The sequence below is a fragment of the Mixophyes fleayi genome, chromosome 1 (genome assembly GCF_038048845.1).
Source record: "Mixophyes fleayi isolate aMixFle1 chromosome 1, aMixFle1.hap1, whole genome shotgun sequence".
Taxonomy (NCBI): domain Eukaryota; kingdom Metazoa; phylum Chordata; class Amphibia; order Anura; family Limnodynastidae; genus Mixophyes; species Mixophyes fleayi.
This window is the reverse complement of record NC_134402.1, coordinates 27219789-27239178: the sequence shown is the minus strand read 5'-3', so window position 1 is coordinate 27239178 and position 19390 is coordinate 27219789. Positions and strand designations below refer to the sequence as shown.

The 19390-nt window shown below is 44.4% G+C and overlaps 2 protein-coding genes across 2 annotated transcripts in view; one reads left to right on the top strand and one right to left on the bottom strand.

Moving 5' to 3' along the window:
- POLR1A (RNA polymerase I subunit A) overlaps nt 1-9476 on the bottom strand; it is an 85517-nt gene extending 76041 nt beyond the window's left edge. The window contains exons 1-5 of the mRNA XM_075210270.1: nt 9252-9476; nt 3791-3995; nt 2704-2853; nt 1715-1822; nt 1143-1228 (exon numbers count right to left, since the gene is read on the bottom strand). Of these exons, the coding sequence (XP_075066371.1) occupies nt 1143-1228; nt 1715-1822; nt 2704-2853; nt 3791-3995; nt 9252-9328 (626 nt within the window). The 5' untranslated portion in view covers nt 9329-9476. The remainder of the gene's footprint in view (nt 1-1142; nt 1229-1714; nt 1823-2703; nt 2854-3790; nt 3996-9251) is intronic.
- Nucleotides 9477-9505: 29 nt separating this feature from the next.
- MRPL35 (mitochondrial ribosomal protein L35) lies at nt 9506-18958 on the top strand. Its single transcript, XM_075194120.1, has 5 exons — nt 9506-9672; nt 13964-14007; nt 15064-15208; nt 15835-15979; nt 18684-18958. Exons 1-5 carry the CDS (start codon nt 9554-9556, stop codon nt 18870-18872), a joined length of 642 nt encoding a protein of 213 aa, XP_075050221.1. The 5' UTR covers nt 9506-9553; the 3' UTR covers nt 18873-18958.
- Nucleotides 18959-19390: the final 432 nt, after the last annotated feature.

Here is a 19390-nt window from a genome sequence, read left to right as displayed (position 1 = left end):
AAAGCTTAGCATGTTGGAAATGCATCCTTCATCAGAGCAGAACAGACTGTGAGTATTGTCACTTATCCAGATTTCCCACCTTGATTACTGTAACCTTCTCCTCACCGGTGTTCCCCACTATCACCTTGACCCCCTTCGTTCTATACTTAACACGGCTGCCAGACTCATCTTCCTTCCACGCCGCTCCTCCTCTGCCTCCCCTCTCTGTCTTGCTTTACACTGGCTCCCCGTCCCCTACAGAACCTTTTTCAAACTCCTCACTGTCATCTACAAGGCCCTCTCCCACTCCACTGCCCCATACATCTCCAACCTCCTCTCCATTCACACTCCCTCCTGCTCCCTGAGCTCAGCCAATGACCATCGCCTCTCCTCTACCCTGATTACTTCTTCACATTCCTGAATCCAAGATTGTTCCCAAGCTGCCCCCCTCTACTGGAACGACCTCCCACGTTCCATCCAACTGTCCCCTAATCTGTGCTCCTTCAAACGGGCACTCAAAACTCACCTCTTCCTTAAAGCCTATCAGCCATCCTCCTAACCCTCTCTCCATAGTCGTTCCTTTCCCCTCTCTCATCCCTGTCACTTCACGCTCCTCCTGCACTTGATCCCCTGGCTTCCCTATGTGTCTGCCGGCTGTTTCCCCTCCCTTAGGATGTGAGCTCTTACAAGCAGGGCCCTCTTCCCTCCTGTCTCCATACCTATTCTTCTGCTCCAGCCTCATTATAATTGCTATGCCTGGAGCCCCGGGAGTCTTGGTAATACTCGTTTATTGTTCTGTTCTACCCTGTATGGTCTAATGTCTTGTATTGTGTACGCAGCTGCGGAAATCTTGTGGCGCCTTACAAATAAACGATAATAATAATAATACTACCTCCCACCAGGGCTGCCAGAAGTCTATCCTCCTTTAGAGCAGCCTATTTGTATATTGTGCACCTTAGACATCTGTTTTCAGTGTTTTACTGAGGCTGCCCAACAGTAGGACAGACATAAGACGTGCACATTAATATGGAATCTCCTGAACACTGTGAAGAGCACTGAACATCACAATCTGTCAGTAGTAGATCACTTTGGCCAGGACTAAAGGAGCAGCAGGATATTGATAGGTTAGGGTGACATTCCGCATTAGCGATAATATAACCCACCTGCAACTAGGACATTTCTGAGATTTCATGTGCGTCTTCCAGAAGTCCCCGATCAGCTTATTTCTGGCCACGCAGATATTCTTCACCTGAGAAAATAGTCACATTTACAGGAAATCAGAACGGTCTTAAAACGTTCATTATATCGCAACGAATGCCACTGAAATATTTAATTGTGTTTATGGGGCTATATGCTTGTAGAGGACTCATAGATACAGAAGAGACTAGATTTCAGTTTACACGCTGAGTAATGTGAAAAAGAGACCTCCGTTTACACTGGTCTGGGCACAGCCACATACAGGAAAAAATAACAGATGAAAACTAGAATCGTATGGTGTCTTTGCTCCTTTCACACTGAGTGGCGGACACGTTGGGGAGCATTTAATGGAACTACATGCTGCATTTTTCAGTGAGGTAAAAAAAAAAAAGGGGGGGGGGGGCATTTAAAAAACAAACACAATCTTACCAAAAGGAAAGCGCTGCTGGAGCATCCAGTAGCAGGCAGGAGGGGCAGGAAGGTGAGATCAGTAGCGTTACAGATCAGTAAACAACAAGCCAAGCAACGACACACTTACACATGATCCCTCCGGCGTCTTCGGGTGACCTTTAAGCACTTCTCTGGTGTACCTTTCCAATTCATCTTGAATTTCGTTGCCACTAGCAGTGGAATCTATTTCTAAGAACTTGAGGTAAAATAAAATGAACAGTAAGTAGCTGAATCAATGCGACTTAGTTAGGAAAATCTGCTATGGACGTTGTTGTCAAAAGTCATAACGTCAACAATGAAAAAAGGTTAAAAGGAGAATTTTAAATAAAGTTCCCCATTATCGAACAAATGCAGCATTAAAAGTGTAGTCTTTAAAAGTTTGAATGCATGCTACACGCTAAGTCCACATGCATGCTACATGCCAAGTCCACATGCATGCTACACGCTAAGTCCACATGCATGCTACACGCTAAGTCCACATGCATGCTACACGCTAGACCCACTCTCCTGCTACTGCTCTAATGAACTGGTGCATCAATTAACAACACAGAAGTGAACAGCTTTGCCAAACATTGAAAATAGTTTTGTTTTTGTACCGATAGTCAATATTTTAACTAGCAGATTAATCATGTAACTTTACACAGTAGCAAAAGTGACAGTAATAGCATCTAGATAACAACTGGGACATCTATGGGATGGGACTGAACACTATTCACATTGGTGAGATGGACGCAATGTGTATTTCTGAAAGGTACACTATTTTTAGAGAGTTGTAGTTCCTTCTGACAGCCAAAATGTAAGTATATATTTTTTTCTAAATATACCATTGGAAACCATGGAAATTACTGAATTCACCATATATGGTAAATGAATGACACCATCCAACAAAGAATTAAAATCATACTGGTCAGTTAATTGGCTACTGTAAGCTCCAATGGGACAGGGAATGATGTGAAGGACAAATATTCTCTGTACCATGCTGCAGAATTAGTGGCGCTAAATAAATACCGACGATGATGGTGATGATACATAGACAATGACCATTGTTTGGTTTGATTTAACACAGACGGTACTCACCCGGCTAAGAACAGCCTCAAGTTCATAAACCTCTTTCAGGGCTCCATGGTCTAGTATCTTCAGCTGGTTGAGTAGCAGATGGATGACAGACCGAGGACAGGTCAGGAGTTGACAGTGGAAGCAGGAGCCTCGCACCAGGAGATACAGCTTCTAAACAACAAAGAAATGGGATAGAATACGTATATATCACAAAAGTGTATAAGGGAAGATGTCTGGAATCCAACACAAGTCAATAATGTCCCAAAAGCCTAAAGAAAATTACCAAAACCCACTTTGAGTGGTGATGTAGAACCCTTCAACTGAAACTATATATTTATTGTACTATATAACCTGTGAACTATGCTAGGACAGGATTCCTATACACTAGATCTTGTATATTTATTTGTATGATATACCGGTACTTGTGATGTCATCTCTGATAACAATTATTATACTAAACCACACAAAAATATATATAAGTATATTCAACATCAAAATGCCTATCGAGGTTGTAGACAACACATTACTACAGAGACACGGATTCACAGATATTGTTTTGAAATATTTGGAGGAGTTAATGATAAAATATATCCTAATATGGACACCACATCAATAACAAATAAATAGATATAACAAATAAATAGATATTGTGTAGTGTAAAATAATGACATAATAATTTTGTCGCAACTTTATTACTACTAAAGGGTGCAAACTAATTTTCATGCTAAAGTGTTCACAATGGAAACATCCATTTTGTCAGATTTCACACAAGAGCAGCTATAAGTTAGTCACTGAGAGGAGACTGATCTTATTACTTCCTAGTGCATTGATTGGCTGCTTTCCCTTCCAAGCGGTAGATTTACTAAAGCTTCTAAAAAGTAAAAGTGAATGGAAGGTGCTGCCCATAGCAACCAATCAGATTCCAGCAATCATTCATCTAGTACACTCTAGAACACGACAGCTAGAAACTGGTTGCTAAGGGCAACACTTCTACTCTTCCTTTTTTTAGACGGTTTGGTGAATCTCAACCCAAATCTGTATAACCAATAACACATTGTGGATACAAAGCTTTGTTACACATGACAGAGTTACACACCACGATACCTACATCAAACAGCAGGGGATTGTAAACAACCAGTGGCAGCTCGATATGCCCAAGGTGTCCGGGGCAGTTGTGGAAATCCTGGGCACAAGTGGCACACACTTCCTTGTTGTCCGCAGGGCCCAGAGACAGGTCGTACAGGCCATTCACCATAGGATTGCCCACATTGTCCAAGTACTGGGGATTGGATATAGCTTTTACACTCAGCTTCCTAAAAAAAGAGTAATGAAAGGTAATTTTGACTTACTGCCTACATGTGAGCCAGTTGCTTTCCACACATTGCCATAAATTCTACATGAGTGGACAAAACGATACAGAATTCAGGAGCCAGTCAGTGAAGTCTCAAAGCACACCCTACCTGGGTGAATCTGCCATTTTTTTGGGTTTATGAGGAGGCAGCCAGAAGGAACCAGTGACATGATTGAGACACAATAAATACTCACCTTCTCTGTCAAAACTGGTGCTATTCTGACATCGGCAATATCTTCAGATATTAAGAAACAAATCATACACAATGACAAATGTACAAGTTTAAATATAGACTTTCTGTGCATAAGCCTACTTTCTTTGCTGTTCTATTATCATCATCATTTATTTGCAAGCGCCAAAAGTCTCTACAGTACCTGACAGAGATTTACAAGTCAACGAAAATGCAAATCTTAGAAAAACAAGACAAGTAGTCTAAATAGAACGTTGAAGGAGGTACAGATGTGACACAGGGAAGAGACGGCCCTGCTCCAGAGAGCTTACAGTCTAGAGCAATGCTGAGACAATAGCAGCTTGTGGGACCTGGAGTGAGAGATCCACAAGTGGGGTGGACCAGGCTAGATCAGTACTGGATAAACCAATGGAGTAAAGGGTGTCAAGGAGGAAGCAAAGGGGAGGAAAGAGAGAGATGGTGTGGTAGTTGGAGAAAGAGGTAGAGTTAAGAGATTGTGAAGTGAACAAGGTGCAGGCAAGCATTGGGAAGGAGTGGAGGAGTTGGGAGAAAACGAGGTCGAGGAGGAAGACAAAGAGGAGCGTGAAGACCTCTGGAGACCTCATCTTCAGTAACAGGGGAAAAAGAGGGTGGGTAGGTGAGTGGATGAGAAGGTGGGTGTGAGGTGATGGATCAGGCAGGGAGATATTTCTGATGGATCGTCTCCGTTTTGCCTTTGAAGTATGTAGTGAAGTCTTGAGCAGTGACAGTGGGCAGAGAAGCGAGTTGATGATGAAAAATAGGTGATGGGGGTCAGTCAACCGGTTTGGATATTAGGGACCGTTTGCTTAGCGAGAGAGGGTGGTATAGATAGGATACATTTATAGAGGAGGAAGTAAGAGTTGGAGCAAAAATTTCTCCATTGGCACTCAGTTGTACGGCACTTAGCAGATGTCTGGACTGCCAGGGCTGGGTACGCCAGTGTGCGATGGTTGGAGCTGCCTCATCTAGGGCTGCAGTGAGTGTAGTGTTGTAGAAAGAGATTGCAGCATTAGGGCAGGACATGATAGAAATAGGAGACAGAAGAGGTCCAAGTGAGTCTAAAAGAGGATTGGGTCGAGGTTGTTGAGGTGACATATTTAGGTGCAGGTGGGGGTGCTGGATTATTGGAATAGGTGGTGAATCAGAAGTTGCTATCTATGTATCTTTACCAAGTTTTAAGGGACATCACAAGAGATGCTATGCTTTATTTATTTTTTATTTCCTTTTTTACATAGCATCTAGATGGTGTAGCTGGTTGCTGAACTATTACACATCCTACAACTCTGCAGCGGGCCGTAGCAAGCCTCTGTCATATTAGACCAATGCAGTGACTACACTTTTACACACACCAGGCCAGGTAGGGTTTCCAAACCCAATGAAAGACACAGAAAAAAAGTCTTGGTTGACCAGCTACCACCTGGTCAACCGAGGATTAGCATCTTTCACCAAGTGTAATAACCTCAAGGCAACATGGTTGGTAACATCCACAAACTACATTTTACAGCAAGGCCCTCATTATCCACTGTGACTAATTCACGAGAACAGAGTGTCCACATACGTACAAAACTGGGTGCTCTATCCCCTCAAAGTTTTTACTTCAAACTTTACAAAGTTGGCGGAAGCATTGGTCTGCAGGACACATGGTCAGATGAAATCAGGGCCCTTGTTAAGCATATTCAAATTTTTTTTCACATTCCATCTGACATTCTAGAGCCCAACAGACAATATGCCGAGATTATTCAATAACTCTATTAAGGAAGCGACCAGAGAACAAAATTTTGCAATATCCGGCAAGGCTTCATTCAAAGCATGGACTGCGGTTCACGAACGGATTCAAGCAACCATTTCCTACCACATGCCCCAAATATTTGGTTTCCTAAGACATACTTGAGATTGTCTTTTAAGCCAGCAGCACAAAGAGACATAAGGACTAAGGACTATTTATATGAGCTTTCCAGCTTTTACCGTAAACAACTATATCACCCAGGAATGGCGCCGTATAATACTTCAGCGGTCGTAGTACCTGGTCCACGAGTGTCTGGATGGAAGCTTGACCATCATGAAGTCCACAAGGCATTGCAATTTGTGGCTTTGATTCCTTGGTCATCTGGAGCTGTCTTCGTAAGATCTGAGGTGTAAATATACCAGACAGGTCCAAGATTGTCGAAGAGCTCATCAACAGGCAAAACTGAGAGATGCCTTTTACTTTACGTAAATCCATGCAGAAATGAATGGTTCTGTCGGTCCTTCTGAACAAGGACAATGGAGCTACACCTCACGCGTGTGTATCTTTGATAACCTTCAAGTTAATATTTTAAAACCTCCTAGTTTTGCATAACCCATTTTCCTTTAAGGAGACGAAAGTGCCTCTGGCCATCAATGAAGCCTGGTGGGATAATAATTTTACGCCTGCAGTACCAGAGTTCTGCAAGGTCCCCCTGCTCTTCTCTATCTATACCACTTCTCCTGGAAAACCAATAAGCTTTGGATGTCATTATCATCTCTATGCAGATGATACCCAAATTTATCCTCTCCGCATCTCTCATCATATTTGTTGGCCCACATTACTGACTGTCTTCCTTCCATCTTATCTTAGAACAGAGGTACTAATATCTCCACTACCTCAAAGAAATTAACTACCTGGCATTTCTATTTCTGTTGACATGTCAATGAATCCTTCCTCAAAAACTTTGATGCCTTGGTGTGATTCTTCGCTCAGAACTGCCCTTTGTTCCCCACATCCAATCAATAGCTAAATCAAGTTGCATACATCTAAAAAGAAAAAAAAAAAACATTTCCAGAATACAGAAATATCTCACACAAGACACTGAAGAAAACTTTAATTTATGCACTCATCATCTTTCGCATTGACTATTGAAATACCATCCATACTGATCTCAGACTTTCACATCTAAAATATATTTTGCATGCAGTAGCCAATTTGCCTTGCAAGTCATTCTTCCACTGCTGCATTGCTCTCTCAGTTTTTACATTGGGTGCCTGTTTATTACAGAATCCAATATAAAATACTTCTACTAACATACAAGGCCATCAACAAAGTTGCGCCAACATACATCTCCTCACTTGTCTCAAAATACCTCCCAACTCGACACCTCCGCTCTGCACAAGATTTGTGTTTCTCTTCCACTCTCATTATATTCTCCCATTCACCGGACTTTTTTCCGGGCTGCACCCAATGTATGGAATTCCTTCCCTCACACAATAAGACTTTCTTCTGGTCTACAAACCTTTAAGCGTTCTCTGAAAACCAACCATTTCAGGCAAGCTTATAATATTCCTCAACTACCCTCTTACCTCTCTAGGTTACCCTATTACCACCCTCTACAGAGTTCATACAAGCCAACAATATTGTGTGACTGGATCAAACAACCCACTAAGCACTTTTTACCTCTGCATCTGGCTGGACCAATGTGCAATATGTAGCACTTACCTTCATGTATCAAACTCCCATTGTCCCATAGATTGTAAGCTTGTGAACAGGATCCTCTTACCTCTCTGTCTGTGCTACCCAGTACTGTTTTATTACGGTGTTTGTTCCCAATTGTAAAGCGCTACGGAATATGCTGGCGCTATATAAATAAATGTTGATGATGATGATCAGAGAGCACATCTGATAACTCCTCAGCTAGACACTTAAAAGACCTATGGCTTTCTAACATACAAGGGCTTAGATCCACATCATAAGTAATAGGGCCCATTAGTAAATATATTTCCACACCTTCAGGAGGTGGTAAATTCACTTTTCTTTCCTAGTTCATGGCAGTAATATTTCATAATTCACTTTACCGATTTTGATTACACTTACAGAAAAGCACAGTTTACCACACTATTATATACATACAAACAGTCACATATACTTGAACACATGCATATACACAAACCATAGGTTTATCCACATTGTTACATTAAACTCTTTCTTCAATAAAAGTTCCACACTGAAAAATGACCTGGTTACTTTTGCAAGTAATGATGTAACAAAAACAAAAGCTTGATCATATTATTTGGTAAACGTTGGACATAACATGGCCATAACATTAAAGGGCATGATATCGAATTACTATGTGTCAATGTTATTTAAGTTTGAAAACATACCAAAGATACTGATGTCTGTTATAGGGCATGTGATAGCACTCAGTTAAACTCCAGGACAAATGACAACACCAAGATAAATGATGGCAACGTGTATGTGATACCTGATAAATTGCAATATGGCTGAATAGTTTGTACGTAATCCGTTCGCCAGCTCGACTTAATCTTTCAAAAACAGAGCTGGTAATATTCCCAGAGCCAATAGAAGTTACCTACCTGACATTTCTATTTCTGTTGACTACATGACTATAAATCCTACGCTACAAGCTCGCTGCTTAGGTGTGATCCTTGTCTCAGAACTAACAATAAAGTGTACATAGCACATGATATCAATATCACACGTATACAATATTATAGTTATACATTGCACAGGACAAATCACATCTTGTAAAGCAGTTAAAGAATGACAATGACTTACCTATGTGATAATAACAGTTATAACATGGTATAACACTGGGATGCCACTTTAAACACAACATGATTACAGCATATGGAACAGTATGACAGCAGTGACTTAACAGGGCCACACAGGGTAATACATGACACCACATAAGCTATATAAAGGTATACCCTGCAGCCTGGCACATCTGCCCAGACATGTGATAATCACACACATGTACAGGGCAGTCTGGTACATGTGATAATCACACACAGGTACAGGGCAGTCTGGTACATGTGATAAGCACACACAGGTACAGGGCAGTCTGGTACATGTGATAATCACACACAGGTACAGTGCAGCTTGGCACATGTGATAAGCACACACAGGTACAGGGCAGTCTGGTACATGTGATAAGCACATACATGTACAGAGCAGTCTGGCACATGTGATAATCACATACAGGGCAGCCTGACACATGTGATAATCACATACATGTACAGGGCAGTCAGTATTACCTGATCTCCTCTGAGGAGTAGATGTGGAAGGAGATATCCTGTAGGTGCCGCCATGGGATGTCCTTGGAGAGGAGCATGATACTGAGTGCAAGCTCCTCGGACAACTCTCACTGCTTCCACACGTGTGGGACCCGGATGTGGATTATACCATTGTGCAGACTGGACAGAGGGGCCGCTCAGACATGTCAGTCACACCGCAGGATGACCCGGCACCGCCTGGCTGTGTGTGGCAGCAGGGTATAGTGGGCACATAGTGCTGTATTCCTCTATACGGACAGGCACAGCTGTTCGAGCCGGATTATATGTTAGGCATAAGAGCGGCCTCCCCTCTCCGGGTGGTACAGTCCAAGAGCTCAGTCTCCAGCAACATGGCGCTGTCCTGTGCGGCGCTGCGGGGAGCCGGGCCGGGGTCACTGCTCAGGTACAGGGGGGGAGGGCAGAGTGCGGGCATGTGCACCCCTGGTAGAGGAACCCCATACCTGTTATCTCTAGTGCAGGGTGAGCGGGTGTACTGCTCCCTGGTAGAGGCACCCCATACCTGTTACCTCTATTACAGGGTGAGCGGGTATAGTGCCCCCTGGCAGAGGGCATTCACTACCCTGTTACCTCTAGTACAGGGTGAGCGGGTATAGTGCCCTATGGCAGTGGGCATTCACTACCCTGTTACCTCTAGTACAGGGTGAGCGGGTATACTGCTCCCTGGTAGAGGCACCCCATACCCGTTACCTCTAGTACAGGGTGAGCGGGTATACTGCTCCCTGGTAGAGGCACCCCATACCTGTTATCTCTAGTACAGGGTGAGTGTGGATATTGTCCATTGGCAGAGGGCATTTCATACCTTGTTACCTCTATTACAGAGTGAGTGTGGATATTGCCCATTGGCAGAGGGCATTTCATACATTGGTACCTCTATTACAGAGTGTATTGCCCATTGGCAGAGGGCATTCACATTGTGTTACCTCTATTACAGAGTGAGTGGGTATATTGCCCATTGGCAGAGGGCATTTCACATCTTGTTACCTTATTACAGAGTGGGTATATTGCCCATTGGCAGAGGGCATTTCACATCTTGTTACCTCTATTACAGAGTGAGCGGGTATATTGCCCCCCTGGCAGAGGGCATTTCACATTTTGTTACCTCTAGTACAGGGTGAGCGGGTATAGTGCCCCCTGGCAGCGGGCATTCACTACCCTGTTACCTCTAGTACAGGGTGAGCGGGTATACTGCTCCCTGGTAGAGGCACCCCATACCTGTTACCTCTATTACAGGGTGAGCGGGTATAGTGCCCCCTGGCAGAGGGCATTCACTACCCTGTTACCTCTAGTACAGGGTGAGCGGGTATAGTGCCCTATGGCAGCGGGCATTCACTACCCTGTTACCTCTAGTACAGGGTGAGCGGGTATACTGCTCCCTGGTAGAGGCACCCCATACCCGTTACCTCTAGTACAGGGTGAGCGGGTATACTGCTCCCTGGTAGAGGCACCCCATACCTGTTATCTCTAGTACAGGGTGAGCGGGTATACTGCTCCCTGGTAGAGGCACCCCATACCCGTTACCTCTAGTACAGGGTGAGCGGGTATACTGCTCCCTGGTAGAGGCACCCCATACCTGTTATCTCTAGTACAGGGTGAGCGGGTATACTGCTCCCTGGTAGAGGCACCCCATACCTGTTATCTCTAGTACAGGGTGAGTGTGGATATTGTCCATTGGCAGAGGGCATTTCATACCTTGTTACCTCTATTACAGAGTGAGTGTGGATATTGCCCATTGGCAGAGGGCATTTCATACATTGGTACCTCTATTACAGAGTGTATTGCCCATTGGCAGAGGGCATTTCACATCTTGTTACCTTATTACAGAGTGGGTATATTGCCCATTGGCAGAGGGCATTTCACATCTTGTTACCTCTATTACAGAGTGAGTGGGTATATTGCCCATTGGCAGAGGGCATTTCACATCTTGTTACCTTATTACAGAGTGGGTATATTGCCCATTGGCAGAGGGCATTTCACATCTTGTTACCTCTATTACAGAGTGAGCGGGTATATTGCCCCCCTGGCAGAGGGCATTTCACATTTTGTTACCTCTAGTACAGGGTGAGCGGGTATAGTGCCCCCTGGCAGCGGGCATTCACTACCCTGTTACCTCTAGTACAGGGTGAGCGGGTATACTGCTCCCTGGTAGAGGCACCCCATACCTGTTACCTCTATTACAGGGTGAGCGGGTATAGTGCCCCCTGGCAGAGGGCATTCACTACCCTGTTACCTCTAGTACAGGGTGAGCGGGTATAGTGCCCTATGGCAGCGGGCATTCACTACCCTGTTACCTCTAGTACAGGGTGAGCGGGTATACTGCTCCCTGGTAGAGGCACCCCATACCCGTTACCTCTAGTACAGGGTAAGCGGGTATACTGCTCCCTGGTAGAGGCACCCCATACCTGTTATCTCTAGTACAGGGTGAGCGGGTATACTGCTCCCTGGTAGAGGCACCCCATACCCGTTACCTCTAGTACAGGGTGAGCGGGTATACTGCTCCCTGGTAGAGGCACCCCATACCTGTTATCTCTAGTACAGGGTGAGCGGGTATACTGCTCCCTGGTAGAGGCACCCCATACCTGTTATCTCTAGTACAGGGTGAGCGGGTATACTGCTCCCTGGTAGAGGCACCCCATACCTGTTATCTCTAGTACAGGGTGAGTGTGGATATTGTCCATTGGCAGAGGGCATTTCATACCTTGTTACCTCTATTACAGAGTGAGTGTGGATATTGCCCATTGGCAGAGGGCATTTCATACATTGGTACCTCTATTACAGAGTGTATTGCCCATTGGCAGAGGGCATTTCACATCTTGTTACCTCTATTACAGAGTGAGTGGGTATATTGCCCATTGGCAGAGGGCATTTCACATCTTGTTACCTTATTACAGAGTGGGTATATTGCCCATTGGCAGAGGGCATTTCACATCTTGTTACCTCTATTACAGAGTGAGCGGGTATATTGCCCCCCTGGCAGAGGGCATTTCACATTTTGTTACCTCTAGTACAGGGTGAGCGGGTATAGTGCCCCCTGGCAGCGGGCATTCACTACCCTGTTACCTCTAGTACAGGGTGAGCGGGTATACTGCTCCCTGGTAGAGGCACCCCATACCTGTTACCTCTATTACAGGGTGAGCGGGTATAGTGCCCCCTGGCAGAGGGCATTCACTACCCTGTTACCTCTAGTACAGGGTGAGCGGGTATAGTGCCCTATGGCAGCGGGCATTCACTACCCTGTTACCTCTAGTACAGGGTGAGCGGGTATACTGCTCCCTGGTAGAGGCACCCCATACCCGTTACCTCTAGTACAGGGTGAGCGGGTATACTGCTCCCTGGTAGAGGCACCCCATACCTGTTATCTCTAGTACAGGGTGAGCGGGTATACTGCTCCCTGGTAGAGGCACCCCATACCTGTTATCTCTAGTACAGGGTGAGTGTGGATATTGTCCATTGGCAGAGGGCATTTCATACCTTGTTACCTCTATTACAGAGTGAGTGTGGATATTGCCCATTGGCAGAGGGCATTTCATACATTGGTACCTCTATTACAGAGTGTATTGCCCATTGGCAGAGGGCATTTCACATTGTGTTACCTCTATTACAGAGTGAGTGGGTATATTGCCCATTGGCAGAGGGCATTTCACATTTTGTTACCTTATTACAGAGTGGGTATATTGCCCATTGGCAGAGGGCATTTCACATCTTGTTACCTCTATTACAGAGTGAGCGGGTATATTGCCCCCCTGGCAGAGGGCATTTCACATTTTGTTACCTCTATTACAGAGTGAACGGGTATAGTGCTCTCTGGCAGAGGATATTTCATATATTCTTACCTCTATTACAGAGTGAGCGGGTATACTGCACACTGGCAGAGGGCATTCACTACCCTGTTACCTCTAGTACAGAGTGAGTGGGTATATTGCCCATTGGCAGAGGGCATTTCATACCTTGGTACCTCTATTACAGAGTGTATTGCCCATTGGCAGAGGGCATTTCACATTGTGTTACCTCTATTACAGAGTGAGTGGGTATATTGCCCATTGGCAGAGGCCATTTTGTATCTTGTTACCTCTATTACAGAGTGAGTGGGTATATTGCCCATTGACAGAGGGCATTTCACAGTTTGTTACCTCTATTACAGGGTGAGTGTGTATATTGCCCCCCCTGGCAGAGGGCATTTCACATTTTGTTACCTCTATTACAGAGTGAGCGGGTATACTGCTCCCTGGCAGAGGACATTTCATATCTTGTTACCTCTATTATAAGCTACTGCACTGTTTAGTTAAGAAACTACAAGTCCCATCCTGCCCTGGCTGCAGCTGGCGGGGTATGCTGGTTTGGAACATGTCGTTCCACCCTAGTCGAAGAGCCCAGGCAGCTTGTATCCTTTTTCAAAGGGTGTGCTTGTATCCTTTGTAGGCCCCTCAGTCTGAACAGGTACCCAGATAGACTTTATATTAACCTGTTATAAAAGGGTAATATAATTTCACCTAATAGGAAGCAATATCCTTTATACTGTTAAATAGATTACATTCTAATAAGCTCCAAACACAACTCTCATTTACTCCTGTAGGTGTGTTTGAGCATCTTTACACTGTTTTGGGGTTTTAAAACCCCCCTTTTTAATACTTCATCTGTATACTCTCGTTTTAATCAGTATATTTTTCTTTTTTCAGACAATGGTTGACAAAGTTGCCACAATCTGGAGTGAGCGTATCCGGTATGCAAAATATGGTTCTCTTATTAGCACATGATAAAGGCAAAATAGGCTTAATTCATAGCAATTATTTTGATTTGACTTTGATCCTTCCATTGAAAAGGCTGTCTAGTATGTTTAAAAACAGCTAATTTGACAAGCCAAATTAGGAATCCAATCATCTGCTTACAACACCCTTATGAAGTACACACAATGGAGTATATTTGCTAAACTGTGGGTTTGAAAATGTGGAGATGTTGCCTATAGCAACTAATCAGATTCTTGCTATCATTTTGTAGTATGTACTAAATAAATGACAGCTAGAATCTGATTGGTTGCTATAGGCAACATCTCCACTTTTTCAAACCCCCAGATTGGTAAATATACCCCAATGTGTCTTTCTTTTTAAAGGAATTTTAAACTTCCTTTATTGAATTGTGTTATTAGCTAAGTCCTATCTCTTTTTCCATGTTGCAGATTACACATGAGTTGAATACTTCCTGTGGACACACCATTATAAATATGCAAATCCTATGAATTGCTGTATAGTTAATGAAATGATTATCTCATTGCCTGTAAAAATGTGGCAGCTTTGCCTCGTAGAATATGGAGTCCCTGCAGAAGCCCCATTTTTAAAAGACGAAGGCTTTTTTCATACAGCTGTTACTGGTCCCTTGTTGTCAACTGTGCTGAAGTAGCAACTGCTAATAGCTGCTGTTTAATCCAGTTTACGCAGAATTTGTGCTGACAGTTCGCAATGGAAAAGTATTTTATTTTTGTACAAGTGCCCAGTTGTCCCGGCATTTGGGTTTTATTAGCCTTTTGGTTTCATTTAATTGTTCCTATAGGCACAAGATTTTCTGCATAAAGAGTTTTATGTGTACACTATGTTCTGATGCATTGTTTCAGCTATACACGTATAATTACATTTCATGCATCAGTCGAAACAGAACAATACTAAGAGTGGCAGAAAGCCTGCTTAGCATTAACAGGCAACAAAGAATTACTCACATGCAGCGCTACGAAATGTATGTATACATTATATTTAAATGACTTCTTCCTTCTTACATTTACTGATAGGTCTCTGCAGGCCAGTGCTGAACCCTCTAACCAGTCATGTAAGGAACGTGTCTGGATTGTGCTCCCCACTCTGTAGGTCCACACAAAGACTCCTTCCTGTCACAAGTAGCCTAGCACGGACACAGAGCGCGTCCATTCTCAACAGGTAAAGGCTTTTTTTTTACTGTTAACGATGATCGTTTGTTCTTGTTGTTTTTTTATGTGTCTTTTAAGTTGCACTTTATTTTTGAATGCTTTTATTTTCTTTTTGGCTGCAAAAATAAACATTGGGGGCTGCAGAGCATTGTACTACATTGTTCTTCAGATTTATTGAACTTAATGTCCCCACTCGTCTTCAGTGATCTGCAAATGCATAAGCTAAAAGTCAATCTATGTAGCATTACACCCGGAGGGTCTGCATTTAGAATATGCTGTACACTGTAACCTTACACAGTTGATATTTTTATTTGTAACTTTCATTTCCAGCACAACTCAGCTTAAAGGGAAACAGTAGCAGAACATTGTGTATTCCAATAGCAGACTGACGTGTGTGTGTATGTATGTATTTTTATATATATATATATATATTATAGACACACACACACACACACAAGTGCCATTCCTTTTCTTCCACACTTCTAATATGAGGAACACACATGTTTCACACATAAAAAAAATAATGTTGCTTGCTTTCCTGAAGTTTCCCTTAGCTATTTAAGTGCGTTTACTGAGGCCTATACATAAAATTACATATGCAATAAATATACATTGTGTTTATTTTGGTCCCTCCAGGATAACACCGCTGCTTCCAAGCATCCTTCTTCAGCCTTCACGAACCCTCACGTATACTAGTCTTCGTAAGGGGAAGAGGAAGTCTGTGAAATCTGTAGTTAAACGTTTCATGCGTCTGCACTGTGGGCTGTGGATCCGGAGAAAGGTCAGTTAGATGTGAATTGCACATATTTGCGTTTTAAAATAATATTATTATACCTATTGTCCTATCACCCACTCCCTTAAGAACTGTACCCATCATCTACTCACAGGAGAGATAACCATTTATTGCTTTAATATTTAGCTAGCCAGTGACCTAACTGAGGTACTGTTGGAGGCAAACTATCAGAAATAAAGATGAAAAAATGTTCAGTCTGTTTCAACATTTTTAAGCCTTTTCTCAATTGCATTATCTAAAGAATTCTGTAAGGAATGGTGTGTGTGTGTGTGTGTGTGTGTGTGTGTGTGTGGTGGGGGGGGGTGGTTACAGACCTGACTAGGGGTTCTTAACATCCGTAACTTTACATTACTGACCACTTCTAGTGGTGCTGCTTGGCCACCAGTCACGCACTGACTGTAAGTGTCGACTATTCACCACCGTGGTGCCCACAGAGAACCGACCCTTCCACAACTAGGCTCCTTTACCTGCAGCCAGAACGGCTTGCTTCTTGGGGGTATGTGAGGCTGCTGCAGCACCTCTTTACTGGTGACTGTGGTTGGATCCTCTTGACCGCTTACTTTGGATCAGGACTGTTGGATAGCGTGCAGTGGGTTGACTCAGCAGAGGAATGGATGAGTGTGTTAGCACATCTGTAGGTCAGTAGAAACCAACAGGGGTAGAGGCGTCTTGGAGGGAACCGGCGGGGTTAGAGGCATCTTGGAGGGATCCGGCGGGGTTAGAGGCGTCTTGGAGAGAACCGGCGGGGTTAGAGGCGTCTTGGAGGGAACCGGCGTGGGTAGAGGCGTCTTGGAGGGAACCGGCGGGGTTAGAGGCGTCTTGGAGGGAACCGGCGGGGTTAGAGGCGTCTTGGAGAGAACCGGCGGGGTTAGAGGCGTCTTGGAGAGAACCGGCGGGGTTAGAGGCGTCTTGGAGAGAACCGGCGGGGTTAGAGGCGTCTTGGAGGGAACCGGCGGGGTTAGAGGCGTCTTGGAGGGAACCGGCGTGGGTAGAGGCGTCTTGGAGGGAACCGGCGTGGGTAGAGGCGTCTTGGAGGGAACCGGCGGGGTTAGAGGCGTCTTGGAGGGAACCGGCGGGGTTAGAGGCGTCTTGGAGGGAACCGGCGGGGTTAGAGGCGTCTTGGAGAGAACCGGCGGGGTTAGAGGCGTCTTGGAGGGAACCGGCGGGGTTAGAGGCGTCTTGGAGGGAACCGGCGTGGGTAGAGGCGTCTTGGAGGGAACCGGCGGGGTTAGAGGCGTCTTGGAGGGAACCGGCGGGGTTAGAGGCGTCTTGGAGAGAACCGGCGGGGTTAGAGGCGTCTTGGAGGGAACCGGCGGGGTTAGAGGCGTCTTGGAGGGAACCGGCGGGGTTAGAGGCGTCTTGGAGGGAACCGGCGTGGGTAGAGGCGTCTTGGAGGGAACCGGCGTGGTTAGAGGCGTCTTGGAGGGAACCGGCGTGGTTAGAGGCGTCTTGGAGGGAACCGGCGTGGGTAGAGGCGTCTTGGAGGGAACCGGCGTGGGTAGAGGCATCTTGGAGGGAACCGGCGTGGGTAGATGCGTCTTGGAGGGAACCGGCGTGGGTAGAGGCGTCTTGGAGGGAACCGGCGTGGGTAGAGGCGTCTTGGAGGGAACCGGCGTGGCAGGGAGTTATGTCTTTCCCTCATGTTCACACATTGCCAGGTTGATGGGGGGAGGGGGTTTAACTATGTCTAGGCTGCTGCTCTCAGGTCACTACATAGGGAAACAGCTTGCAGCAGCAATCCAAATACTGACTGTCCAGTAGAGTTCAAACCTGCCCTATTTGGAGATACTGTGGAGGCTCCAAACTCTACCTTCTCCCGTTCCCAGCACCATGGATGGGGGGATATGCTAGCACTAACAGGAATCGAAACGGCAGCATGTTGCCATATGCACCCCGATTCCCACATTTTACGCACCAGGCACTATAGTACCGGGGCTTTAAGTTTAACTATGTCCCGCAGCTTGTGCAGGGTGCTGGGGAAGGAAGACACCGCCACAACTAGCAAAGCCCGACAAATTCCCTATGCTTTAATGGAGAGAGAAAAAACATAAAAAAGAAAAATACCGCACCAGGTGCATCCAAATTCTCCCGGAAGAATGGTTAAAACCTATAGCAAGGAATATTATATCTCCTTATAATATCAATGAACCTGGGAGTAGTGCACCCACACATTCAGATTCATAAACATGCAAAAGAAAATAAAAATAAAAATGTGTAAATGGGGCACTTCGGACCCAATTTAATAAAACTTATGTCAAATTTTATTGATATACATTAAAATAATATCATGTTGTTTAGCAAAATTTTAAAACTTGTATTGGAAAATGAAAACCTAGCTTTTACCCCTTCCCCACCCCTGTGTTTGTCTTTTTGCATTATGTACTAGGTTATCAATAGCTTTCCTTGAGATTAGAATTGTGTTTTTTCTTTTTGATACATTTATTCTTCTTTCACATAATGTCATGAGATTGTACTTTCTTTATCATTTACCAATTAGAACAAATACTGTTGACAATGTTTGTATAACCTTTTTATGTTCTTAAATAAAAACTTAATTTAAATTTAATTTAAAAAAAAAAAAAAACCTATGCAAGAATTCTGCAAAAAAGCTCCTATCCATTGACATTTATAGACATATAAAAGCAAATATTGACCTGGTTTTAAACTTGTGTTTAACATGTACCATTTGCAGTCTGGTTATAAAAAGAAGCTGTGGAAGAAAACGGCTCGCAGGAAGAATCGACTGAGAGAAATTGTCTTCTGTAACAAGACTCAGAGCAAACTGCTGAACAAAATGACCACTTCGTTCTGGAAGAGGCGAAACTGGTATGTCGATGATCCCTACCAGAAATACCACGACCGCACCAACCTGACAGTGTAGCCCCAGGCCTGTCCCTTCAGCCTGTCTTACCTACTGCATAAGGATTCTCAATGAAACGCAATAAAATATATCATTCTGGAGTACAACTGTGTGAATTTCTTTATAGCATTTGTGTGTTATTTACTGAGCGTGTACTTCTCATCTGCACAGTGTAGCCATTGTATGGTCTGAACTAGGGGTGTGCACCGGGCACTTTTAGTGTTTTGGGTTCTGATTAGCTTGAGGTTTTGGGTTCTGATTTATTTTTTAAAAAGCACTAAAATCCAGTTTTTTTGTTTTTTTACACTCCTACGCTATTATTAACCTCAATAACATTCAATAACGATCATTTCCACTAATTTCCAGTCTATTCTGAACACCTCACAATATTGTTTTTAGTCCAAAACGTTGCACCGAGGTAGCTTTCTGGACTGCGTAGTGGAGTGGCCCCGGTACCCAATTTGGTACCGGGGCCACAGTACCTCCTCCAACTGGTCTGAATTCCACTGCACAGATGTCTGCTCCTACCTCCAACTGGT

What these genes read in the sequence shown, in the direction of transcription:
- MRPL35 (XM_075194120.1), top strand. Translation starts at nt 9,554, where the DNA reads ATGTTAGGCATAAGAGCGGCCTCCCCTCTCCGGGTGGTACAGTCCAAG. An exon ending in ATCTGGAGTGAGCGTATCCG is followed by an intron (nt 14,008 to 15,063) that starts GTATGCAAAATA and finishes ATTTACTGATAG; the next exon opens with GTCTCTGCAGGCCAGTGCTG. An exon ending in GGCTGTGGATCCGGAGAAAG is followed by an intron (nt 15,980 to 18,683) that starts GTCAGTTAGATG and finishes TACCATTTGCAG; the next exon opens with TCTGGTTATAAAAAGAAGCT.